Source organism: Phocoena sinus, chromosome 17, assembly GCF_008692025.1.
Source record: "Phocoena sinus isolate mPhoSin1 chromosome 17, mPhoSin1.pri, whole genome shotgun sequence".
Lineage (NCBI taxonomy): Eukaryota > Metazoa > Chordata > Mammalia > Artiodactyla > Phocoenidae > Phocoena > Phocoena sinus.
The window spans coordinates 59,725,373-59,752,770 of record NC_045779.1 but is presented as its reverse complement, the minus strand read 5'-3'; the positions used below and the strand labels follow the sequence as shown (position 1 = coordinate 59,752,770).

Here is a 27,398-nt window from a genome sequence, read left to right as displayed (position 1 = left end):
ATCACTCCAATCTCTGCTTATGTTGTCACAATTCCTTCTACCAACTTTGATCCTTTTGCCTCTCTCATAATAACCTTTTCAGTGCTTCCATTTGTAATTAAAAAGAAAAAAACTCTAAAGTACAGAATAAATATAGAGAACTAAGACAAATATCTAACTTTATCTATGACGACTATTGAATGCTTGTTCAGAAATATCTCTATCAAACAATTTTAAGAATTGCCATTTTCTTCTCCTGCCTTCTTGCTGATGCATAAATGCATTCTTAATCCTCTTGTTGGACAGTGCAGCCCATAATATTCATGACCTACCAGAAATAATACCATCCTTAATAAACCAAGCCAGTAATTTCTACATGTAATTTTATGATACCTTAGGCTTTTACTAATACAATTAAGAGGGACTCTGGCATTCTGAATGCTAATATAATTATTTATATTAAATATGGACCCCAAATTTATAATACCTAGGACCTAAAACAAAATCCCACTATGGATCTCAGGCTTTAAAATGTTGTATCTATTAAACAACATGCCTTTATTTACAATCACTCATGTTTTCATTTTTTTATCAAAGATATTATTTGACTTCACATCTGAGCCTCTGAGCAGCCTGAGATACTAACAGTTGACATTGTTTGAACAACTACTTTATGTCGGTGTATCAGTAAATACTTTATATGTTTTTAATCTTATACGTAATACATAATTAAATCCCCAAATTACTACAAGCGTTATTATTATACTCATTGTAATATGAGTAAACTGAGGCTCAGAGTGGTTAAATAATTTGATGCAGGTCACACAACAGAGCAGAAATTTGAATCCAAGGAGTTGGTCTCTTAACCATTACACTCTGCTAATTCCCAGTTTTCCCATACAGGTTAGCCGTCACAGTAGTCAGATGCAAGGGCTGTCTATGCAGCCTTTGTTTTCTCTCTGTTTCTTTTCTTTCCATCTCTTTTCTTTTTGCTCTCTTTTTCTGAGAGTAAACCTATTATTTCCAACAGTCTAATGGTTTGAACTAGACCTGTACATCAGAATAACTCAAAGAAGTGTTTTCAGGTATGTTTTTGCCAGGCCCAACCGCAGAGCTTCTGATTTGGCTGGCGCACTAAGGCAAGTAGATGCCTGTGTGTAGGTAAAAGATCCCTGCATAACTCTAACATGGACTCCTGAGGAAGAACACTGCATCAGGTCTTATTAGATACTGAAAGGAGGGCAGAAATTGCATCGCCCTGGACGAATCTACGAATCGAGGACCTGGACGAATCTACGAACTCCAAGTGGTGTTAGAAAATTGGTCAACAAAAGCATATAACAACTTCAAAAAGCTTGTGAATCCACATAAAAAAAAAAAAAAAGGGGCTTCCCCGGTGGCGCTGTGGTTGAGAGTCCGCCTGCCGATGCAGGGGACATGGATTCGTGCCCCGGTCTGGGAAGATCCCACATGCCGCAGAGCGGCTGGGCCCGTGAGCCATGGCCGCTGGGCCTGCGCGTCCGGAGCCTGTGCTCTGCAACGGGAGAGGCCACAACAATGACAGGCCTGCATACTGCAAAAAAAAAAAAAAAAAAAAAAAAGCTTGTGAATCTAGTCTAGATGGAAAGAAAACTTAACAGCAGAAATGTGGTACCTGGCTTGACACCTCATAGTAAACACCATGAAACTGGAAACATTTCACCATGAAACTGGAAATAATCAACCACCCATGGTCCTTTGTAGCCCCTTTTCCTGAGTTATTACATGTCTTCACATTCATGAGAAGAAAAGTAGGGTGGAACGGAGCAAAAGAATAAAACCCTAGATAAAAGAAAAAAAAAAACCCACTGGAAATACATTATGGTTGGAGCTAAATAGTCCCAGTCATTTAAAAATGGAGCAATCTCTTCAAACAAAGAGCAATGGGAAATAAACCCATAACTTTTATTCACCTCTAATGCTTTCTGTTCTCCAGACAAGCTCTCACAATTTTGCAAAAGGGTTTAGCAGTCTTAAAAAGACACGGCGAGAAGTTATTTCGAAGGATCGGTGTGTTGTGACACGCTCATACTAATTTTGCAGTCTTCCTGCATTACTTCATATGAATTATTTAAAACAACCCACACCCTACCAACACAATGACTTGCGTCTTCTTTCATTCTCTATTTAATATTCTTGTTGCTGTTGTTAAAATCAGAAGACAACCTTCTGGCTTTCTGTTTTGTTTGTACTTGTGAGAAAGGCAAAGGAAGTTTTTTTAAAAAAATGTTAATGTCTGCTTGTATATATAGTTGATTTTTTTTTAAATGCACTACTTTGGTGTCCTCTTCTGCTTCTTTTTCTTGTGAGTTTCCATGTGTAATCAACAGACACTAAGTACATCATTAGGACATACTAAAATTTTTTCCATAGCCCTGGGGCCATCTTGCACTCTGTTTTTTTTCATTAGAGCCCCACACATGGTGTTTTCAGTAAATTTTCATTTCCTAGGATCTAGTCTTTTTCCACTGAACTCATATTTTTCCCTGATTTCCTTTTAGATTATAAAACTGTTGCCAAATTAGACATGGTTTTTAAAAAAACACCACCACTACCTCTCCTGATGTTGAATTAGTATTTAATTCAGCCACCCAGTAGGAATATCAACAGTCACCCATTCAAGTGACAAAATTAAAAATTTTTTCATCCAGTCATGGCCTGGAAAGAATAACTGATTTTACTACTCAGTTACCTGACTTGACACTGATTTTCCATTTCCATGACAATGATCCCACCATCAGCAAATATCAATTGAATGCCTACAATTCAGAAAGCAAAGGGCGGTGCCCAGGTCTGAGTATGAGGTCCATTAATAACTCCCCACTCCTTCCTTTCCTGTTTGGAAGACATAGTTAGAGGCTTACCCAGCAACCACACCATTTCCCGCTTCCCCACTCCCCCTTCACACGCACACTTCCTCCCAGCAGACAGAATCTGCCATGCAACATGGAGACTGAAAATGCCAGGTATATGCTTTCCCAGCCTCCCTTGTGTTTACAGCACCAGCCATGGCCACTGTGACCTGAAGGGAAGTCTGCTGAGACTGGGGTAAGAAACAGGGGAAACAGGGCAAAAGAACATGGTTCTTCTCTTTGATTAAAAGGATTTTGAGAAAAGTTATCCCCTTTCAACTTTTTAAGATACAATTGTTTAAGAAAAGTGCTGAGGGATTAGGCAGCCATCTTGCAATCATGAAGGAAAAAGCTGAAGACCAGAAAGCAATATTCTGAGGAGGACCAAGCCAAGAAGCAAGAAAGAGATGGAGTTCTCAATGACATTTTGAGCCATGGCACCAAACTTGGAATTTTCCTGCCCCTGCAATTTATATTACGCGGAATAATGATTGCATTTCTTATCAAATCCATCTTCAAATGGCTAGTCTGTATTTTGCAGTTGAAGGTATCCCAACTAATATATCTGCTTAATTCTTCTTCCTTCAAAATTCAACTGAGACATCAATGCCCTATGAAATTTCCCTCAATAGCATCTTTGGCCCACCCCATAGCAACCTCATCCCCATCCCCATCCAGGTGGAACAAAATGACCCTTACTTTCAATTCCCATGTTACCCTGACATACAGATGCTTATTTTCTTACAAAACTTAGATCCTCAAAGCTCCCTCTCATTCACTAGCTCTCAAGTCCAATGCAACAGGGTCTAGTTGATGTGATCACTTGCCCCATCTGTTGGCGGCAGGCAGAGTTAAGTGTCTTTACTAAGAGGGAGAATCTCTGCTCACAACCTAGGAAGGACAAGGACAGTAGCTGAAAGTTCAGAAGCAGAGGAAATTCTTTGTTGCTCTATATTGAAGCCATCAACGTTTCCGTCTCCTCTTCAAGATCATAATAAGCACTTTGAATGAAGGGATTGTGTCTTTCTGCACAAAGTTTAGCACATAGTAGATCCTCAATAACTGCTTGTTAAAATAAGCTGATAATTATAGAATTTCAATGTTAAAGCTCAATGACACCTTAGAGATTATTTACTATAACCTCCTAATTTTATAGCTAAGGATATTGAGGACTGGAAAGTTTAAATAATCTTCCCAATTTGTAAAATAGGGGCAAAGCTAGAACTACTACCAAAATCTCCTAATCCAGTGTTCTTTCTATTCCACCAGAGGTATGAATGCATTTGTAATCTAGGTGGACAGAAAGGATATCTTCAAAAACATAACTAAAAACGCATGCAGATACAATAAGCATCACATTTTGTTGCAAGAGGGGAGACAATGTTTTGGACCCGGATGGATGGTGAACATTAGCTATTACACATGTCAGGTAGCACAGTACTATGGATTCTTGGACTTGTTGCCTTCACCTTTTGATATCAGCTTGTAGTGGGCATCCCTGACTTTCCAGTCTAAATTTGGAGAACATCCCATTTATTTTCTCCACAGCACCTGCGACATTTTCACTTCTCTCAATTTACCACATAACACTGCACATTTATTTATGTGCTTATGTGTTCACTTGTTTGTTTAATTGGCATCTTCTCCAGAAGAGCAAAGGCCAGGTCTATTTTGTTCCTGACTCTACATCCAGCACTTCACAGAGTCACTGATAATTAGTAGACACTCAGTATCTAATCAGTCATTAACTTATTCAGCAACATTCCAGATGATGGGGGTACAAAAATGCAGAAGAAAGGCAAAAGCCCTGCCCTCTTGGAACTTATAGTCTATTTGGGGAAGACAGAAACTAAGCAATATAACATAAGCACAATACTGCATATTTAAGGAATTTCAGATGCCACCAACTTGAAGATGCATTGTTACTTCTATGTGTGAACAAAGAAAAAGACGTCACAAACTTTGCCATGCCATTGGTATTTTTCGATGCATCATAACCTCAGAGAGTTCCTTGAATTGATGAATGAATTAGGTTGGAATTAGGTCTGGAGGGATAGTGGAATATCAGAGAAGTGGGTAGTCATAAAGAACTGATATATGAATCAAGAACTAACCTTGTATTTACAAGGTATGTAGTAACTTTGGTGGCAGATATATCCTGACCCCAGCCCTGGCAATCATTTGTTGTGTGGGCTTGAGCAAGTTCTTGAGTCTCAGTTTCCTAATTTGGAAAATGGGTACTATAAAATATGACATTTCAGATAATGTATGTAAAAAGACCCTGAACTTAATGGAGACTCAATAAATAATGGTAGTTTTTATTACCTTTACCATTTTACTCGGCAACGCCTCAGGTGAATTCTAGTTGATATCCTGTTTGTTTATTTTAACTGTTGGACCCTTGTCTTGATTTGCCAGTTCTAGGCTTCCCCACCTCCCACCCCTCCCGCCCCCATGACCTCCCATAGACTCTGTGCTCATCTCGTGCACCTTCTGTTTCAACTTGTCACTTGTCTGTCTTCCCTACTAAATTACAAATTCCTTGAACATGTGAACCCTGACTTATTTATATCCATCATATCCATAATACAATGCTTGGAACCTAGAAGGTTCTTATAATACTTGTTGACTGAATGTGAGACCAAATATATTTTTGTTGGGGAAAGGGCCTTCCAGGTAAAGGAAAAGTTTTTATAAAAGCCCTGGTGGGGCTTCCCTAGTGGCGCAGTGGTTGAGAGTCTGTCTGCCGATGCAGGGGACACGGGTTCGTGCCCGGGTCCGGGAAGATCCCACATGCCGCGGAGCAGCTGGGCCCGTAAGCCATGGCCGCTGAGCCTGCGCGTATGGAGCCTGTGCTCCGCAACGGGAGAGGCCACAACAGTGAGAGGTCCACGTACCGCAAAAAAAAAAAAAAAAAAAAGCCCTGGTGATAGATACATTAGGCATCCATCTATTCACTCAACAAAACTTCTTTCAAGTGTTAACTGGCAATAGATTCAGAGACGATTACTGCTCCTTGGAGCACAGGGAACATCCCATGGAATAAGCAGGTTAGTCCTCATCTTGGGCTTTCTCCATCACACTAGTTAATCTCTACCATAGGTGGTTACTCATCCAGTTTGATTTGCATGTGCTGTTCCAGCAGTCCCTCTCCATGGAAAGCTGTTAACTTTATAAGGTTTTAAAGAGACTGCAGATGTTTCTCAACACTTTTTCATGGGTGCCAGAATTTACATCCACCACTGCTCTGCGGGAGGGCTGCCTTTAGGTAATGCAAAACAGCAGGGGGGGGGGGGGATTGATCTGCCTGCTTCCTTCAGACAGGTGTGCCTCGGAGAGCATGAGATCAGCTGTAGGCCCATGAACTGACATGCCAACCTGCAAAGTCACTTCTCTGAAAATGCTTTAGCTTTTTTCATTACTTGAGAACTAAGCAGGGCATTAAAAAATGTCCAAAACCAAACTCCCCATTGAAATTTTGAGGTCTCTCTATGCAAAAATAATCTTTTCCTGGTTTTGCAGGTCAAGAAACCATTAGAAAGGAATCATCCCAGCTGCCCAAAAATGGTCTCGAGTCCAACCGCCGAGGCGCCAAAGCCAACACCACGTTGACGCAGATGGAGAGCCAGCCAGAAAAGGTAGAGCGCCCGTGTTAGGCTCTCTCTGCTCCTCCAGCCCGGGAGTGAAGGGAGTGGAAGAAGGGAGGAGAGGAATGCAGACCAAAAAAATCAACACAGTGCAACATGTCTCATAGTCAAGTCAGCCATGGCAGGGTCTTATAATGCTGTTCACCAGTTTTTGCATCGTGCAGACAGAGCCAGCTCCCGTATCAGACGAGCCACTTATAATCTTCCATCTTGGTACCTGCCCACAGGCCTCAAATAATCAGACAAGGAACAGTTCTGATGAGAGCTGAAAATACCCTTTAACTTATAGAAGCTTACCGTCAAATGATGGATAATAGCTTGAATTCAGTTAAGCAGAAACAGTTAGCAAAATATAATGGAGCATGGAAGTTGTGAATCCAGAGTTCAAGCTCTTGCTTTAATTTCAAGTCTATTTCTTGCTAACTTTGCCACCTGGGACTGGTCTCTGGTTCTCTCTGAGTGCTACTTTCCTAATTTTTCTAATTTTCTAATAGAAATATTTAACTTATCTACCTGTCCGTTATTGGTCAAAGATTAAATGATTAAATGATCTCATGATATCCTGTTGATTTAAAAGAACTGTACAGGGAGTTCCCTGGCGGTCCAGTGGTTAGGACTCCTTGCTCTCACTGCCGAGGGCTAGGTTCAATCCCTGGTCGGGGATTGAAGATCCCACAAGTCTCGGGGCCATAAATAAATAAATAAACAAACAAAAATTTAAAACAGAACTGTACAAATGTTGGATTGTGTCTTATGGCTTAAATGATAAAATAAGAGGGTATATTTAAAGTTAGCATGACAATATAGATATACTTTAGGAATAAGAATATCATTCTTATTTAAACTTCTGATGCAGTTTGGAATGGAAAGCAGATTTTGTTTCCAGACAGGTAGCTTTGCAGAGTGGTTCACAGGGGGTGCATATTTTCCCATCCCCTTCCTCCTAATCCTTCTCTGGGAGCAAACAGGATAATCTTTTGATCTTTCTGCTTTATTGGCAATGTATATGGTGTGGCTAGAAAAATACGAGGCAAAAATGAGGCAAAGAATGGCTCCTTCACATTTTGCACTGCCTTGCTTTAAGGACTCAGTGAAATAAGGTATGGAAAAAGCACTTCAAAAAGAATAAAGTGAAAAAAAAAGAGGGGAAAAAAAAAGAATAAAGGGGTTTACAAATGATCTCTTAAGCACAGTTTTGATCATGCTCAAAAACCCTGTGAGCCTCCATTGCCCATAAAACAACAGTAGCACCTGGCACTCAAAGTCATCCACACTTCCTCAGCCCCTTCCTTCTCTGCTGCTTTAGCGCAAAGACAAGGTCCTCTCGCACCTGCGCCTCTCACCTTCCCTCTGCTGGGACCATGCACCCTGCACTACCCATTCTTCCATCACCACCACCAACACACCCCACCCCTGCCCACGTCTGGGCCTCCAGGAGCCTAGTCTTTCCTGCCTGGAATCCATTTCTTTCTCATATCTGCCTCTTAAAAGCTTGCTCATTTTTCAGGACCTCCCTGGTGGCCCAGTGGGTGGGACTCCACGCTCCCAATGCAGGGGCCCCAGATTTGATCCCTCGTTGGGGAACTAGATCCCGCATGCATGCCGCAACTAAGCCCGCATGCCACAACTAAGGCCCAGCGCAGCCTAAATAAATAAATCATAATTTTTAAAAAGCCTGCTTATTTTTCAAAGCTCTTTTCTTTCAGGAAGCCTTTTCGGGTAGCCTCCCGCCCCATCCCCACACACACCATCAATCCCATTTCAAATGTATCCTTCCTACCCCCTCAACTCCTAAAGACTTCATACCATATTCGTATCATTATGCCTTCTGACCTCCCGTACCACTTCTTTGCTGTAATTTTTTAAAGCGTGTGTAATAGTGTAAGCCAAGCTCTGATTAAGAGACCAGGTGATAAACTCCCAGAAGGCAAGGAAGACACCTGGACATCCACTTTGCATAGGTTTCCTCAGTGCTTGCACAGGATTGAACACTTCGCAGGCACTCCTGGATGCGTATGCCTCAGCTGATTTGACTGCCATGGTTGCTGGGGGAGATTTTCTGCTTTAAATATCTAGTTTAGGGCTTCCCTGGTGGCGCAGTGGTTGAGAGTCCGCCTGCCGATGCAGCGGACACGGGTTCGTGCCCCGGTCCGGGAAGATCCCACAGGCAGCGGAGCGGCTGGGCCCGTGAGCCATGGCTGCTGAGCCTGCGCGTCCGGAGCCTGTGCTCCACAACGGGAGAGGCCACAACGGTGAGAGGCCCGCGTACCGAAAAAAAAAAAAAAAATCTAGATTATACTTTTAAATAGGTAGTAACTGTAGCATGAACAGTCTTTGAAACTATAAAATCTCTCCTTACGATGGCCTAGACAGCCGTGTCCGCACAGCACAGGTACAATCATTCTAAAGTTATACCTTGGTGAATTTGATTACAGAGAAGTGCTGATGTTTGCGGACAGCTTACTGCCTGCCAGGCATTGTTCTAGGTGTCTCACATGTATATTCCCGTTTAATACTCAGAACAATCTTAAGAAATGAATACTGTTATTAGCTTCTCCACCGTATAGATGGAGAAACTAAGACCCAGAGAAATGTAAGGACACAGAGCAAGGCAGCAAAGATTCAGATGCAGAGTCCAGCCTCAGAACCGGAGCTACACTCCGCTCTATTGCGTTTCATGTAAAAGCGCCCCAAATGTCTTGACTACTTTTGCTACTAAACTGATCTTTATTCGAAGCTACCTAAACCTTACCTTACTTGAGTTTGAAAGGAAGGCCACAAAAACCCCCTCTTCCACACTTCCCACTGTGCCTGCCCCTTGGGACTTCTGCTTTTGTGTTCTATTCATCTCCCCAACATCTAACAACCACTAAAGAAGTAGCAGAGCTTCCTTCAAATGTAAACTGTGGTAAGTACCAGGATGTTTGGAACCCAAGGAGCTACTGAATCAGTCACTGTTTGCTGCTCCCTCTAACAAATATTTCTTTGAGATCCTTGAATGACTCAATCACACATCCCACACCTGCTGCCCTGAGATCTGAGCTGTGCTGGGAGTACACAGTGTCAAAGGGTGAGCCCGTTTATAGACTCGGTACAATGATGTACTAGTGAGGAGAAAACAACCCTCATTTATGTAACACTGAAAATTCAGGATGGGTAACCTAGACGAGAACCCAGGAAATATAAATATTGAAACATGACAAATGATGATACAACAATATTATTACTAACCAAGGTACAAACATCTCTTTAAAATGGTGCCACAAAATGTTTCATCATATTCCAAATCAGTTTCCCTACTGGAGTCATAGGTCATGAACCTTCTGAAAGTGAATACAAAATTTATGTGAACTTACATATGTTTTTTTTTTGGCCAGAAGACCCACAGATCTTATGAACCTGAAAGCCCCAGTCATGAGGCTTTCTCCTGCAAAGAGGCTTTGTCCTACTGCACAGTGACTGGGGTTAGGACCACTAAGTCATGATGCCTAGGACCAGCTTTTGGTCCCACTGTGCAAAATCCTTTCAGATGGTCTGGTTTAGAAGTGTAAGTATGTCTGTGCCTCTACTGGAACTCCCCCCAGCAGAAGCGACATGTCTGTTAAGAGAAAAAATCATAACACAGATAATGTCCTTCCTACCAGGACCCAAAAGGTGACCTTGACTGTTCTCAGGTTCTATCGACTACATAATTCTTATTGACTGCCACGTGGTACCTACAGAAATACGACCCTTCAAAGGCCATTTCACGTACTAGAGGAGGAACTGTAGTGACAGAATTTGTAAATGAAACTGCTTTTCATTTACACATTGTTTACATTCCTCCAGAGCCAGATCCCGTCCTTTCTCTTCCATCACAGTCTAAACTATTCCCTGTACACAACTCTTTTCTCGGCCACTCCCTTGCTCTGAGTGCCTGTTAGTATGTCTGAAATTTACTTTCCAATGTTTTGGCGCAGTGTGATGTTATATACACAGTAGTCATGTTAATCTACCCTGTACATGTAGACAGTTGATTTAACCAGGATTCCCACTTTCCAGAGGGTGAATTAGCATTTCAACAGAAGGTCCACATGCCAGGAATTCAGCGCTGTCCATCTTCCAGCAATACCAAAGACTTCCTTCCTTAGCATAATCGTGGTAAGATGGGCTCCCATGGGTGAAATCATAGGTGTTTAAGTCACGGGATTGGCTAAAGCATGCATTCTCAGTGGGAGACATATATTCCGCAAGCGGGCAAAATTTGTTTGGTTGGGGAGGGATAAAAAAAGCTTGAAATATTGCGAGGGTTTCACGTTCTTCCAAAGCACAGCCCTACCTGAAAACATCTTATGCCTTAGTATTTAATTTCTCTCAAGTTAAATTGACTTAAAAATTTCTCCTTTGGGTGTAGTAATGAAAAAATACGTGGAGGAACATCTGGCTAAAATATTTTAACATCCTCTACGCCCTGTAGGAATACAGAATATAGCCAATTCTCTGTCCTTTATTTTTAGGATCAGCGAGTATGTTAGCTCTAGGCTTGTCGTATGTGACGTTTGTCATGTTGAGGTACATTCTTTCTATACCTAATATGCTGAGAGCTCTTATTATGAAAGGATGTTGAATTTTTGTCAAACGTTTTTTCTGCCTCTATTGAAGTGATCATATAATTTTTATCTCTCATTCTGTTCATGCCCTGTGTCACATTTATTGATTTGCATATGTTGAACAATCCTTCCATCCCAGGGATAAATCCCACTTAGTCATGTTGAGTCCTTTTAATGTGCCATTGAATTTGGTTCGCTAGCATTTTGTTGAGGATTTTTGCATCTGTACGCATCAGGGATATTGACCTGTAATTTTCTTTTCTTGTAATGTTGCCTGGCTTTGATAGCAGGGTAATGCTAGCCTCATAAAATGAGTTTCAAAGTGTTCCCTTCTCTTCAATTTTTTGGAAGTGTTTGAGAAGGACTGGTAACATTTTTCTTTAAATATTTTGTAGAATTAACCTGTGAAGCCGTCTAGTCCTGGGCTTTTATTTGTTGGGAGATTTTTGATTACTGATTTAATCTCCTTACTGGTAATTGGTATGTTCAGATTTTCTATTTCTTCCTGATTTTAGTCTTGATGGGTTGTATGTTTCTAAGAAGTTTTCCATTTCTTCAAGGTTTTTCAGTGTGTTAGCATACAATTGTTCATAGTAGCCTCTTACGATCATTTGTATTTCTTTGATATCCGTTGTTATGCTTAATAGTGAAAGGTTAAAAGCATTTTCTCTAAGATCAGAAACAAGACAAGGATGTCCACTCTCACCACTTCTATTTAACATAGTACTGGAAGTCCTAGACACAACAGTTAGGCCAAAGTAAATAAATAAACACATAAAAGGCATTCAAATTGGAAAGGAAGAAGTAAAACGATCCGTTTGCAGATGGCATGATCTTATATACAGAAAACCCTAAAGACGCCAGCAAATAGCTGTTAGAACTAATAAATTCAGTAAAGTTTCAGGATATAAAATCAGCTCACAAAATCAGGTGCATTTCTATATACTAACAATGAACTATCTGAAAGAGAAACTAAGAAAGAAATCCCCTTTACAATAACATCAAAAACAACAAAATATTTAGAAATAAAATATTTTTAGTATCAATGCCCTAGATTTGATCCCTGAACTGTCCTGTATTCTACCTCTGATTCTAGGAATACTTGTTTGCCTGATGGAGGCATTGTTGCTACGCCACTGGACACTGCCCTGCCCACCTCTCTGAGCACATCATATGGTTTAAATCTCCCTCTCATTCCCTTAGCTTTAGCCCACTGACATTTCTCACCCGCGTTACCACACTTGCTCTTTGCTCTACCTGGAGGGCTTTGGTTCCACCTCCCAGAATATGCAATGCCCTCATCATTCCATTGTCTGATCAGAAGTTGCTTCTTTAGAGAGCCTTTCCCTAAGAAACTCAGCTAGGAACTTCCTTGGTGGCGCAGTGGATAAGACTCCGTTCCCCCGACACAGGGGGCCCGGGTTCGATCCCTGGTCAGGGAACTAGATCCCACTTGCATGCCACAACTAAGAGTTTGCATGCCATAACCAAGGAGCCCACATGCCGCAACTGAGGAGCCTGCGAGCCGCAACTAAGACCCGGCACAACCAAATAAATAAATATTTTTAAAAATCTATAAAAAAAGAAACAGCTAAAGTAGCCCCTTTCTAGGCACGCACCATTACACTAACTTGAATTATGGACTTCAACCCTCTTATCACTCTCTGAAACTGGCTTATCACCAACCAAAGCGTTTATTTCCTGATTTATTTCATTACTCTCTCTCCTCAACCTGACTGAAAGCTTCTGAAGTGTGGTAACTATTTCTGTCTATATCGGGGGTGCAGTGTCTGGCACCTACTAGGTACTAAGTACTTTATCATTTATTTGTTGATAAAGTACTTTTTGTGTACTGAAACTGGTTATGTTAATAGTGCCCCTTCAGCTGAATATTAAATAACCTCATCTCCCTCTGAAGCTTAATATTCACCTACAGATGCTCCTTTAGGCTAAGTCTTTTCTAGGCAAACTCTTGTTTCAGGAAGCAATTCTCTCTCGCAGGCTAGTTTTTCTGAAAATTATCACATCAAAACTTTTTTTTCTAAAGGTTTGTTTCAGTTAAAGGAGGGGACTTTCCCAGGTAGAAGCACCTAAATGACCACTAAGAAAATGGTTCTAAGAATTCTTATCTATCATATTTTCATTAGCCAGGTGCAGACAAATTGCACAAGGGTTGGGGGGAGGGGGAGAATCTTTGAATTGACACTAGAGATGACCAAATTTTCTGAAGGACTTTTGAAGAGGAAACTCTGAGTAGGCAGGCAGTATTTTCTAACACTCTTCTGATACGCAGATATCAGATATATTTGTTCAGAAGCCTTCAGGTGAGTGGTTGTTTGGGATATGCATCCCTGTTTAATTAAGGAACCCATTTCCTGGGACTGAGTAGACACTAGATGGGTATCTAAGTTTCAGAAAACCCCGGCTGAAGTGACTGGAGCTATTGGCAGACAAGGTCAAAGTGTTTATAAGCAAGGAGTTAAGTTTCTTCTTCTGGCTGCAGAGGAATGACAGACACCATGTTTCGGTCTATTGAGATTTTTTTTTTTTTCCTTTTCCAAACTTCCCCACCCAGAATTAACATGAATTTGGCACTGTCCTGACAGAAATTTCAAACAGAAAATTGTGATGGGTTTTGCATGCGTGGAAAGGCTTGATATATGTTCTCCTCTGTTCAAGCAGGCAGGGTATATACTATGCCATTTAACGTAATTGAGCTCTACTATTAAGAACCTTTATCAAAGAATGTACAAGACTTTCCCCCTGCTAGTAGCTTGCCAACCTCAGACAGTCAGAGAAACCAGAATCTGAGAATGGGTGATGCATTTCGGAAGGAAATATAATCATAAAGTGAAACTATCTGAACTGCGGAGGTTATTTTCTTAGACTGAAGGCGGAAAAGAGAATCCAGAAAAGGAGGAAAAAAGAAATTTGAGGGAGAGAAAAAGTGTGACTTTACAGTTCTGTATTCACAATATTTAGTGTGTACTCTAGCAAGTATTGCGAAAGTCTAAATTCCCTTGAAAATTAATCATGGGACTATAAATCCTAACAGAGGGGAACAGAACTATGCTGCTATGGATTGAATTGTGTTCCCCCAAATTCCTTTGTTGAAGTCCTAACCCCCGATGCAAACTATATTTGGAGATAGGGCACTTAGGAGGTAAATAAGGTTAAATGAGGTCATAACGGTGGTGTTCTATAGAACTGCTAAGAAGAGGAAGAGAGAGGTCTCTCTCTCTGAACACACACAAAGAAGAGGTCATGCTAGCACACGGCGAGATACTGGCCACCTACAAGCCAGAAAAAGAGGACTCATCAGAAGCTGATACCCCAATATCAAACTTCTGGCCTCCAAAACTCTGAGAAAATACATGTCTGCTGTTTAAGCCAGGGGTCCCCAACCCCCGGGCTGCAGGCGGGTACCAACCAGTCTGCGGCCCGTTAGGAACCGGGCCGCACAGCAGGAGGTGAGCGGTGGGCGAGTGAGCGAAGCTTCATCTGCCACTCCCCATCGCTCCCCATTGCTCCCACCCGTTCCCCACAGCTCCCCACCGCTCCCCATCGCTCCCCACCGCTCCCCATCGCTCCCCACCACTCCCCATCGCTCCCCACTGCTCGTGTTCCCGCCTGCACCACCTGCCCCATCCCGTCCATGGAAAAATTGTCTTCCACGAAACTGGTCCCTGTTGCCAAAAAGTTCGGGGACCATTGGACTTTAAGCCAGCCAATCTATGGTATTTTGATATACTAAGACAAGCTAAGACAAATTTCCCACCCTCCACTTCTCCTGGTGGGCTGACAGAAGTTGCTAAGCCCTGAATCATAAATGAGGCAGCTTTCTTTATAGAGCTTGAAAGACCAGCCTTCCCGCTTCAAGAATGAAGTGCTCCTTCCAATGCTATGTGACATGCGTTACAGGGAGTAGTATTCACTTATTGTAAAGTTATCCCTCCCGCACACACACACAAAGTGGTAAGATTAATACTAAGAATAGTAAGGTATTTGGGAGACAGTCTGCCAATACCTATCAAAATGTAAAATTCATACACAAAATGTAAAATACGTATACCAAAAAATTGGGACAAAGGTCCCGATTACATTTCAAAGAGTTTATCCTTAAAAAGTCCACTCACCAAAATGTGCAAAGATGGACACATAATAATACTCACTGCTGCGTGGTTTGTAATAGAAAAATACTGGAAGCAGCTGAATTGTCCATCAGTAGAGCACTAGTTAAGTAAATTACGATATAGTCATACGCTAGAGTATTGTACTACAGTGAAAAAGAATGGGACATTTGTATATATGTCTGTGCCCATCCTTGGTCAGTTTACCCTCACAAATCATCCCCCTGTTCTTCTCTGTATCACGGGAGAGCCCACCAGCTCATGCTGCATCCCATGTCTGCGGGTACCTGCCTGTGCTTGGCCAATGGAAAGCTCTTGAAGGATATTTGAGGGGCAGTATTTCGACTGCAACTCTGTCTCCATAGAGCTCAGATCCCACTGGACAGAGCCACTGCGGCTCCGGCTTCCTTCTGGTGAGACAAGCCCCCAACTCTTCCCTTTGACCCACCACGGTAGGGAGGTAATAGCTTCACGCTGTTGCTCACGTCTTGGTTGCCTCATCATCCTCTGTTTGACTTCTCAGCGATTCTATAACCTGTGTAACCAGTTCCATCATGTATTAAGTTCACTCTTTTGAAGCCCTCAGACACAGTGCTGGTATGGAACAGAAACAGGGTCAAGGGGAGAAGCAACCTTTGGAACACTGTAGTGGATGCTCCTTTCTGCACGAAACAACAGGATATCTATCCATAAACATGTATTTGTATATGATCTGAACAATCATACAAAGATCATTAATAGTAGAAGCTTCTGTAAATGGGCAGTGGAGGTCTGAAGCGAAATGGAAATTTACCCTCCACTGTATATGTGTTAATACTATTTGAATTTTTACCATATGCAGGCATTTAAAAAAGCTTAAACTTAGTTAAGCTAATAAAAATACTTTTCGATTTATGCTGTGATTTTTAGTTTAAGAGGGCTTTCTCTTGTATGACTACGTTTGGACCTATGACCCTGAGGCTGACAGGATGAAGGTCAGAGAATTTCTATCCCACAGAAGCTATAATGATCATGTCACTCCTGTGCTTAAACCCTCCAGCGCTTGCTATGGTTTTTTGGAGAAAGACTAGAATCAATTACACTTTGCAGCCTCACCACTGTCCACTCGTCTCTGCAGCCTCTTCCAGCCCAGGCAGCACCTTACTCTCCGTGTACCAGCCTTACTGGGCTTCTCCTAGTTGCTGGAAATTACAACTCTCTTCCTCTCACCTCGAGGTCTGCTGACACCCTGTCCTTCCTGCCCAAGGGCTATGTTCTCACTACTAGTTAATATACACGAGATGTGGCTTAAAATCATACTGGCTCAGTTGCTCCAACTGTAACTTATTTCTTTCCATGTATTTATATTTGTGTGATTGTTTGATTAATACCAGCTTTCAACGAAAGCGTTATTTTAACGAATGACTGACAATGTTGAAGTCACACTACGCTTGAGTGGGAAACCATAACTAGCCCTTACTGACCCCTGGCAACACTTCCAGATCCTTAAACAATGGGTGACTTACTCAAGCAGAAAGTGCTTGCGTTTCTGCACGTTATTTTTAAAGCAAGTACATGTCCATTTCTGTACAGAGTCTATAACACCTTGAAAGTCAAATAGCTTTGTGTAGAATATTAATAGTTAAAATTGTGTTTGTTAATGAAGAAACGGGCAAACATTAATAAAAGAAAATCAATAGGCTAACTGCATATTTCTCCTCTTTTCTTTCTGTTCCTTCTCCTACAAGATCAGAAAAAGATTTACTAACAATTAAATAACAAGGAATATGTTCTTGTTCTTCTAGTTAATAATCTTTCCTCTACGTAACCTCAGAACTTGTATTTCTAGTTTTCAGGTGTGGGAGCTCAGGTGTAATATGTTCTAGACATTCAATCAGTCACTTCAGAGCCCACTGTGTGCCTGGTCTCCCAAAGGACCTAAATCAATCCCTGTCCTGCGTTTCAGGCATTTCTGTTATAATGATGATTATAAATGGCCTCCTGTATCAGGTGCTTTGCTGCTGTGCTGAAGAGTGGGAGTGTTTTCCTCCTGGGCTTCCCAATATTCAGGCACGATTTCTTTAAGCCATACAAATGGCTGAAATCGAAGCAAGGGCCATCAGAAACATGTGCAGTGAAAATGTGTTCAACATGGGGTCAAACTCAAGAGTTCAAGGAAGAGAAGATGAGGGTCATCTGATTAGATGACCTAGAAAGTCAACATCACACGTCTCTGGTGCCCAGAAACAGAAGGTTAAATTTACGGGCCACTCTGTTCAATGGCCCCTGCCAGTGAAGGATCTGTCACAGGAAGATGGGTGTAGTCTGTCTGCCAAGTGAATGTTCAGACATTTCCACTTGGATTCAGTCCCGAATGCCCGGGTCCCTTCCAATCCAGGCTTAAGGTGAACTCCAGCTTCTGAGTGTTCAGGGCCTGCTACTCACTGTAGTGGGTCACATGGGAAGAGCCAGGGGGACTGGCCAGATTGCTCCAAGAATATAACAAACGACGTGACGGATAACTCAGAGTGTCTGTTTCCCGGCAGTGGGTGATTAATAAACAGCCCACGGTCAGGCCCCGACATGCACAGTCAATACACAGACTATTTTGTGACTCTAGACAAATGGTGCCCCGGCTTTTCTCAAGATGACAGTGAATTACACTCCCTCCCACTCTCTCTCTCTCTCTCTCACACACACACACACACACACACACACACACATACACACACCACCACCACCACTATTACTATTATTTATCAAATAGTTACAGGGAGGCCAGACGCTGAGCTAAAAGCTTCAAGGAATATCATAGGAAAACATATGATTCCTGCCCTCAAGAGCTCATAGTCCCGACTTACCTTGTGCTTCTATAAATGTCTCTACGAGCACCTCGGATAAGAATGATAACCATAGCTAGAGTTAGTGAGCACTTACTACGTGCTAAACGCTATGTTGACTGATTTACATGTTTTATCCAATTTAATCCTCACAATAACCCTCAGAATCCTCGGGGGGCGCTATGATTTTTATCCTCACTATACTGATTAAGACACCAAACAGAAACACAAATGAGTTAGTTAAAACTTGCCCGGGGTCATAGAAGCAGGATGTAGTAGGTCTGGGGTTCAAGTATAGGAGTCAGTCTGGCTGTAAAGCCTGGTATCTTACTTACTCCCCGAGAATAATCAACGCTGTAATTTAGTAAATATTTCCTATGGCCCAGGCACCGTGCTGAGTTATCTCACATGCATTCCTTTATTTAGCGCTCACAATTAGTGATTAATCTCATTTATGGAATACTTTTTAAGATGCTTTCATTTGCTCCTTCCCACATTTCTGTAATAGCAGTACTATTTTTATCTTACAGATGAGCAAACTGAGGCTTAGGCAGTCATAAAACTTTCCCAGGGTTAACACTGCGGGATTCAATCCTTGATCAGTTTTCCCCAAGGCTTGACTCCTGCACATTAACGTTATATGACAGTTCAAGGAAAATGCCTTCAGACAGTATCCCAGACAAACATTATCCTGAGAAAGACAGTAATACTGCCATTTATATAGCGCTTAACTACTAACACTCAAATTTACTTGAGTCCCATGGTCAGTCTAGGTGCTAGTAGCTCAGATTGTAGGTGTCAAACTGAAGTTCAAAAGCTGAGGGGCAGGGCTTCCCTGGTGGCACACTGGTTAAGACTCTGCCTGCCAATGCAGGGGACACAGGTTCGAGGCCTGGTCCGGGAAGATCCCAGATGCCTTGGAGCAACTAAGCCTGTGCGTCACAACTACCGAGCCTGCGCTCTAGAGTCTGCAAGTCACAACTGCTGAGCCCACACGCCTAGAGCCCGTGCTCCACAAGAGAAGCCACCGCAATGAGAAGCCTGCGCACCGCAATGAAGAGTAGCCCCCGTTCGCCGCAACTAGAGAAAGTCCCTGTGCAGCAACAAAGACCCAACGCAACCAAAAATAAAAATAAATAAAATTTTAGAAAATGAATAAAATCTATCTTTAAAAAAAAAAAAAAGCTGAGGGGCAGGTCTAGAGTCATACCACTTTGTCCCCACTCCCTGACCTTCATTCTTTCACTTCATTCTTTCACTAGTTCACTTAAGAAACCACCATGCTCTGGAGAGAGAAAGCTGAAGAGGACCTTCTGCCTTCTGGAATTCACAGTCAGAGCAGAAGAGCTGAATTCTTTCCCTCTAAATATTTTCCACTCTTGTGTATGGATCCACTTGGACCTCCTGGTGGAAAGATGTGGGTTTGAAAGGGCAGATACTCTGACCCCTGCTGGTAACACTTGCCCCTGGGGCCACTCTTCTGATTCTCTTCACCTTCCTCTCCTTGAACTCTGGTGAAAGAAAAGCAGAAATTGACCTTCTCAGGAGACAGAACTGAACACTTGGCCCTGCTGGGGAGACTGGCTCTGCAATGGTTTTTCAGCATCCGCAAGCAAAGAGTTCTGGTAGCAACCTGAGAGCAAATCAGTAAACTGCAAGCCCTCAAAATGGGTCTACACTTTAGACGTCATCAGGTCCAACTTTCAGATAAGCTGCTGGTGGGAGTGGATGGGGGAGACAAGAACACTTCAGGAAAAGCACCAGACTTCCGCCAACAGCTTGGGGGCGGTGGAAAGACCTCGAAGAGGCAACTCCAGAAGTTCAGTAGGTAGGACAAGAAGGTACCAATGACCCTTTGATGATGATGGTGTTGATGAAGAAAACAGCTGCGAACGTATCCCACAGCTTGCAAGGTGTTTCCTGCCCTAGGCAGGAAGTTTTCCTGGGCTGATTATCTCTGGCTCTAACTTCCCCAGGCGACAAACGGTGAAGAGGAAAAAGCATGGGCTTTAGGACCAGACAAGTTAGAGGAGTTTCTTCTACATGTCTATGCAACCTTGGAGATTAATGACTGCAAACTCCCAAAGCAGTGCTCTGAGACAGTGCGGTGCGTGAATAAGAAGGCTTGTCATCGGAGGGCTCAGAAACCGCTGAGAAGGGGATCAGACAAGAGTGGAATACGGTGTCTGGGACGCACTGCAGGCTGCGCCCGGATCTTGGCTGAATCTGACGCTCGGGGTGGAGAAGCCCAGCACAGCAGCTACCCAGCGTGCGCCCAGCCCTCCCACCGCCGGCCGCGGCTGCCAGGAGGCCGGCCGCTGGCGGGAAGGGGTCAGGAAACCTCAGAGCCGCGCGTAGACAGCAGCCGCCTTGTTCCGCAGCCCGGTGGCTTTTTTTTTTTTTTTTTTTTTTTCCGCCTCCCAGGGGCCAGACATCCCCGTCCCAGTACCGCCCACCGCCCCCCCACCCCCCACCGTGCCGTTTCTTTCCGCCCTGGCTCTGAAAGCGTTAATCCCGGACCCCAGCCCCACTCCCGCCCAAGGTTCCTAAAAAAGAAAGGTGCAAACTTTGGTCCAGATAGGGAACGAATGATCAAAGCGAAGCCGATACTTCCTGTTGCCGGGACACTATATATAACGTGATGAGTGCACGGGCTGCAGAGACGCACCGGAGCGCTCACCCCGCAGCCGCCGCCTCTGAGCGCCTGAGGTTTCCCGGGGACCACAATGAACAAGTTGCTGTGCTGCGCGCTCGTGGTAAGTCCCTGGTCCGGGGACGCGGGCACCGGTGTCCCGGGCGCCTGGGGAGGCTTCTCGCCTCCCGGTCTCTCGACCTCCCCGAGGATTGATGGGGAAAAAGCTCGACTTGCTTCCTCTCCCAGGAGAGATTTGGGGTCAGGTTGGAACAGGAGACCTCTTTCAAGCTGCTTGTGCTTCTCCTAGGGTGTCCCTTTACACTGGGAAGTTCCTGCTGGGTTTATGGAGAAGAGACGAGCTCTGGACCGTTTTTATTTGAATGATTTTTTATCCATTCTATTTATTGTCTCTCTTCATCTCAGATGGTTCATACCATCTTTGCTTAGTTAACTTGGGCATCATCATCATTATTATTATCATTAGCAATAAAGTGGTCTCTTAGAATCAAGATAAGTTGGGAGATGTCAATTTTCTTAAAACTATCGCAATTAGAATAAAGTTTGGATGCAGTGAATATATGATACATCATTAGGCTCATTCCCCACTTAAGCAAATGCTATAGGAAATTTTGAATAAGTGGCACCAGAGAAAAGATCACACATGCACACACATTCTTTACTGAGCAGTTTAACATTTTACTAACTATTTATTATCAAAATGGGATATTTCAGTTCTCAATTTCAATGTAATGTGAGATAATGTTAATTAGTCTCTAAAATATAGTAAATAATTGAAGTTCAGCACTAAATAGAGCTAAAAGTTATTTTACACATACAATTTGGAAAAGAAGGAATCTCTGTAACTTTTAGCTTCTTTTTTTGTTTTTAATTTGGATTTTGACCAATCAAATTAATAAGATTTGTATGTAGATTATTCTATGACCAATGGCTTATTTCCTTTATGTCACTAGAGTGTGGAATGCAGTGAGACATGAATCAGACATTCATGAAAGGATAGGAAAATCCATATTTAAGCCACATATGTGTTTTGGAAGTTGTTGCAGTAACTGCATGAATATCAATGTCCAACCCACAAAGAGTGAATGGAAGGCTAGGAAGTCTTCCAATTGCTTCCTGGGACACACAACCATAAATAAGTAAATAAATAGCAAAGTCACTAAAGAAAAGGTAGATTAACAGGAGTCCACACTTAAGTATGCTAATCTTATGTACCACTACAGATAATACCTATATGTGTATGTGTGTATGTATATATGTATATTATATAAAATAACTCCACCAATATGGATAGTATGGAGAACTTTTTAAAAAGTGAAGCTTTATTAAAACAGGACACACATAGAGAATTGCACAAATCTTAAGTGTCTGAATTTCTCAAAGTGAACACTTGTGAGCCAGCACCCAGATCAAAGAACACCACATTACCAGCACCCTAGAAGCTTCCTGGGCTTTCTCCCTGTCACCACTATGGCTGTGGCTAGAGGAATCAATATTCTGACTTCTAATGCCAGAGATGAGTTTTGCTTATATTTGAACTTTATATAAATGAACTTTATGTACTTTTTTGTATCTGTTTGCTTTCAGTTAAGGTTCTACTGTGAGATCGTCTCCAGTGTTGGATGTACAAAAGCGCATCCGTTTTCACTGCTGTGTAGTATTCCATTGTGTGGCTACACCACAATTGACTTAATCATTCTAGTTTTTGGCTAGTATAAATAATTCTGCTATTAAAATGGGTACCCTTTTATTCTTCCTAGCTTTTTATATGCTCTCAAAGATTTAATTCATAATAAACATATTATCAGTAACTTAAATTTTAGAATTTCCATTAAATAATATATATACTTAATAATAAGTGTTTCAAAATAATAAGTAGACAAATGTTTTGATATCTGGTCTGTATATGGTTGAAGATATATATTTAGATAATACAGCTACTAATGGTCAATGATACAGCATTATCAAAAGAGAAACCTTTTATTGTCTTGAACACAGTAAATACTTTAAATAGGAATGATTTCCTTTTCCCTTTCTGTAGTTTCTGAGATTGACTTTATTTTATAAATAATTGAAAAAAGATACTTTGTACTTACACATGAAGAGTCCAAATGCCCTTCTGTAAACACCAAGATGTAGTTCTAAGAACCGGAAGCATTACAGCTATTTAGTCCTTTGTACCAGGCGTGCCACTAGGCACTAGGGACAGAATGGAAAACATGGACACGATTTCTGTCCCCATGGACCACACAGCCTAATGGGAAAAGCAGATATTGGATGCATAAGAAGAATAACAAAAGGAGAAGCACTAGGTGACTTGGGAACATAAAAGATCCTGCCTTCCAGGACCTCATAAAGAAAGTTGCTGTGCAGTGGTTACGAACTTGGTTATTTTGGATCAAAATTCAAATACCAGGACCACTGCTTACTTGATGAAAGATCGTGTGGCAATTTAGATGTCTCTTGAGTTTTAGTTTTCTATAAAATAGAGATAATAATATGCACACATGCAAGATAACCCCATAAAGTTCCTGTTCCATATTAACACTAGCTTCTAGCCTTATGCCCACAGATAACTGTAGGGCGCTCTAGACCCAAGTGAATTACGTACACAAAGTGCTGACGAAGCTCATGGGAGGGAGAGATGGCCACCAACTATAACCTTGAAGGAGCAATAGAATGTTTCACTGTTGGAGATAAAATCAAGGCATCCTGAATCTAAGAAGTGGAAGAAGGTAAAATCGTGAGGCAAAGTACAATTCTAGATTCTTTTTTTTTTTTTCGGTACACGGGCCTTTCACTGTTGTGGCCTCTCCCGTTGCGGAGCACAGGCTCCGGACGCGCAGGCTCAGCGGCCATGGCTCACGGGCCCAGCCGCTCCGTGGCATGTGGGATCTTCCCGGACCGGGGCACGAACCCGTGTCGCCTGCATCGGCAGGCGGACTCTCAACCACTGCGCCACCAGGGAAGCCCCCAATTCTAGATTCTTTTTGTGAGAGCGGAGGATATGCCTGTAAGCAAGCACTGAGGGGGTGTGGTCATTAGGACTAATGCCATAGTCATGGGCTTTCTGGAATGCTCACTGATGTAGCTAATTAGAGACCTACTCTGCGAGATGAGGTGGTCACATCACCAAGTCATTTCTTTCATGGTTGCTCAAGGAGCCTCCCTAGACCAGGAACGTCCTGGTCTAGGGCTAGATTTTAACTGGTGGCTGAAACGTCCCAACATGGAGCTCTAGAACCATCCACTGGCCTTCTCAAAGCTAAGCTCTGAATTAATGTGAGACACTAGGGCTTGGGGTTGGGGGGCGGGGTGAAGCACTGGGGGGTAGTAAATGTTTTTTCTCTGGACAACTGCCTGATGTGTCCGTCCTCCTTTTGCTGTTGTTTGTTTTGGTTTCCTTCCCTTCCTCCAGTGGTTGAGTATATCTGTCTAGCCTTTTTGTTTGTTTGTTTAAGAGAATGATAACTCTGAAGTTTTGGGGATAATCTAACATATACTCAGTCCACAACAGTCCTGAACCTCTGTCCCTAGCAACCTTTCTGGCCTCGATCACCCATGAACCGTCAGCACAATTCCTAATTTCAATCTGGTCTTTAATTTTACTTCTTAGGTTAAAACCACAGTTGTCAAATTCCACTGGTCAGGGAAGAAGGCTTTCTGTGCCAGATGTTTTATCCACTTAGTTCTAGAAGGAGAGCTATGGCGGTGTCTATCAAAGGGGCGCTAAGCACACACTCAAATATTCTTGCTCTACTATCCACTAACTTGCCAGCTGGGTTTTGCTCTAAGCAACTCTCAGCCCCCCTGCCTGCATGTTCCCTTTTTGTGAAAGCTTTCTGTGAAAAGCATTATTTCCTTTTGCATCTCGTTGACCAGCAGTATTTCCTTTAGCCTGAGTTTCTCCTTTGTGGTCCCCAAAAAGAGGACTGGAAAATATATTTCAGAGAAAGAGTAATTTTGTAAAAAATTATGTTTGCATTATACAACGCCTTACCTAATGATGCTTGGCTACCCCTGATGTTGTTACCATGGAGCAGAGATGCCAACATTATCTGTGTATTTGAGTGTCTTACCCTGTAGAGCAGTAGCTCTCCATCAGATCAGACTTTTTCCATGCACTTATTAAAGAAACCCTTTGTGGGCTTCCCTGGTGGCACAGTGGTTGAGAGTCCGCCTGCCGACGCAGGGGACACGGGTTCGTGCCCCGGTCCGGGAGGATCCCACATGCCGCGGAGCGGCTGGGCTCGTGAGCCATGGCCACTGAGCCTGCGAGTCCGGAGCCTGTGCTCCGCAACGGGAGAGGCCACAGCAGTGAGAGGCCCGCGTACCGCAAAGAAAAAAACAAACCCTTTGTAACAACTCCCTTGCTCTCCTGAAATGAAATTTAGAGCGCCTATATTTTACCTACATACAGAATTCTAAAAAATCAATATACTGGCATAATTATACTATAAAGGAGAAATAAAAAGAAAGTAATTTATAATAAAATAAGCTTCACTAGAAGACTTAGTGAAGTAATGTTATATTAGCATCTTTACATAGAATTGCCATGAACAGACTAGGAGGAACAAAGACGGGAGCACATGTGTCACATTGGGGTTCAAAACCATGATCAGTCCTGGCTTTGGTGCTGTGATTTTTTGAATGGAGAACAAATCTCGCTAAAGTTTTAAACAAAACAAAGTACAGCCCTCTATCAAATTTTATGTTGTTAAATTCCTAGAAAATTCAATATGTATAAAAAATCATGCGAAAACCACTTTATATGTATATACATATGTATATGTGTTTGTGTATATATATTTATATATTTTACATATGTGTATATATATGTGTGTGTGTGTATATAAATATATAAAATGGAGTTCAAATCCAGGCTCATATAATGATAAATGGGTTTTTGTTTTTTTTTTTTAACTTAGATCACTTATATCAGTCAATAGGACATTTGAAAGTATGTGGGACATGGGATTATTCTTGATCATTGGGGACATTTAGCAGCACATAGAAACTGTGACAACAGAAATCACCCACGAATTTCCAGAACTTCTAGGGGATAGTACTACACCTGTGGTAAACAAAATATGAGCCCTTTGCAAACGTAAATTTTCATCTGATTCATATTTATAGCCCCCAGGTCTGCACAGTGCCTGACGCTAAATGTGTGTTTGCTGAGTCAAAGGAGCTACGGTGAGATTTGCTGGGGTGTGTGTATAACCTACCAGCAATTTCCATGGAGATCCCAACAGAATGTAGCTTACTGTCGGAGATCTAACATTTTAATGTTAGCTTTGATCTCTTTCAAAATATAAATATAACACCCTACCCACCTGACCAGTATTTTAAATATTCTTTTGTCCATTTCTACTATGAAGATACATACCAATACTGTCGTGGAGGTCCATTCTTAAGAGAGCAACAAAAATGAACCAGATTTATATGTATACCCTTGCAGGTGCTACCTAACCTCAGCTGAATCCCCTTTTTGACCTTCCCATCAAGTGTTCATTCTTGGTTTGATCAATTTGATACATTCGTAAAATATCCCAATGGAGATGTCAAATAGGCATTTGGATTCAAAAAAGTTCAGAGCACAGGGGAAGCCTGGACTTGAGATAAGAAAATCTGGGTCACGAGCATAGAATGGGTTTTTTGTTTGTGTGTTTTTTCTGTTTGTTTGTTTTTAAGCCATAGGGAAGGATATTTCACAGGGCAAGAGAGGAAAGGAGGAAGCAGCTCCAGAGTACATTTCTGATATTGACAGTCAGGTAAACAAAATGCAAATATGAACAGTAATAGCAGCCATGTTTAGAAAAGAAAACAAAAATCAAAATAAAACTTAGCAACCCACAAGAGCAGGAACTAGTCAATCAGAAATCCTAGCGACATCTGTAAACTATCTATGCAAGAAGAAAGAGTGAGGTATAGCCAACTTGAAATACACACGGTATTTTTATGTGACATGTAATTAGTTTTTGGAACTCACTACCACAGAATATTTATTTTGGGGTAGCTAGCATAGAAAGTCTAAAAAAAGAATTCTTTTAGACAGTTGTAGGGATAAGAATAGTGTTACAACACATTAGGTAAGAAGCTGTGTGGTACCCACTCCCTCTCACATTTACCTGGCCTTGCTAAATGAATGTTCCAAAGGCCAGAACAGTCTACAGACACACTAAAATGGTTTCTCTCAACTACAAGGTGACATAACTTTCCAGGTGCTTGGGTAGGTTTTTTTTTTTTCACCCTAATTTCTCAGAAGCACCTGAATCAGCCACACCATAAATGGATAGAGGATGCAGGAGGAAATGAAAGGTCATTTCTGAAGGTCATACTTCTAAAAAAGTAGTGTGCTCCAAAAAGCCCTGATTTATTACTTTCTTATTGGGATTTTAAAAAAATCAATCTCTTTAGTATTATAGTTTTAATACTGTGAAAACATTGTTTAATTTCCTTGAAGCATCTTCTTTAAAACTAAAAAGAGGAGCCTTAGGATTTTCACTACAATTTAGTCTGCAACTTGGAAGCATTTTCTGTAAGAGCCTCTTAAATAATCAACTTTAAAGTAGGAAAATCTGTGTCAAGATGAATTTAGATTTAAAACAAGACAGTAATTCATCTAAGCTTTGTGACCGCCTTCAGTAAATTCAGTTTTCTTCTCTGGTCTTTGATCCCCAAACCTCC

At 41.9% G+C, this 27,398-nt stretch overlaps 2 protein-coding genes across 2 annotated transcripts in view; one reads left to right on the top strand and one right to left on the bottom strand.

The window, feature by feature from the left end:
* COLEC10 (collectin subfamily member 10) overlaps positions 1 to 27,398 on the bottom strand; it is a 162,318-nt gene that overhangs the window by 115,896 nt on the left and 19,024 nt on the right. The window lies entirely within an intron of this gene.
* Positions 20,585 to 27,398, top strand: part of TNFRSF11B (TNF receptor superfamily member 11b) — a 28,961-nt gene continuing 22,147 nt past the window's right edge. The window contains exon 1 of the mRNA XM_032610430.1: positions 20,585 to 20,811. Within this exon, the coding sequence (XP_032466321.1) occupies positions 20,782 to 20,811 (30 nt within the window). The 5' untranslated portion in view covers positions 20,585 to 20,781. The remainder of the gene's footprint in view (positions 20,812 to 27,398) is intronic.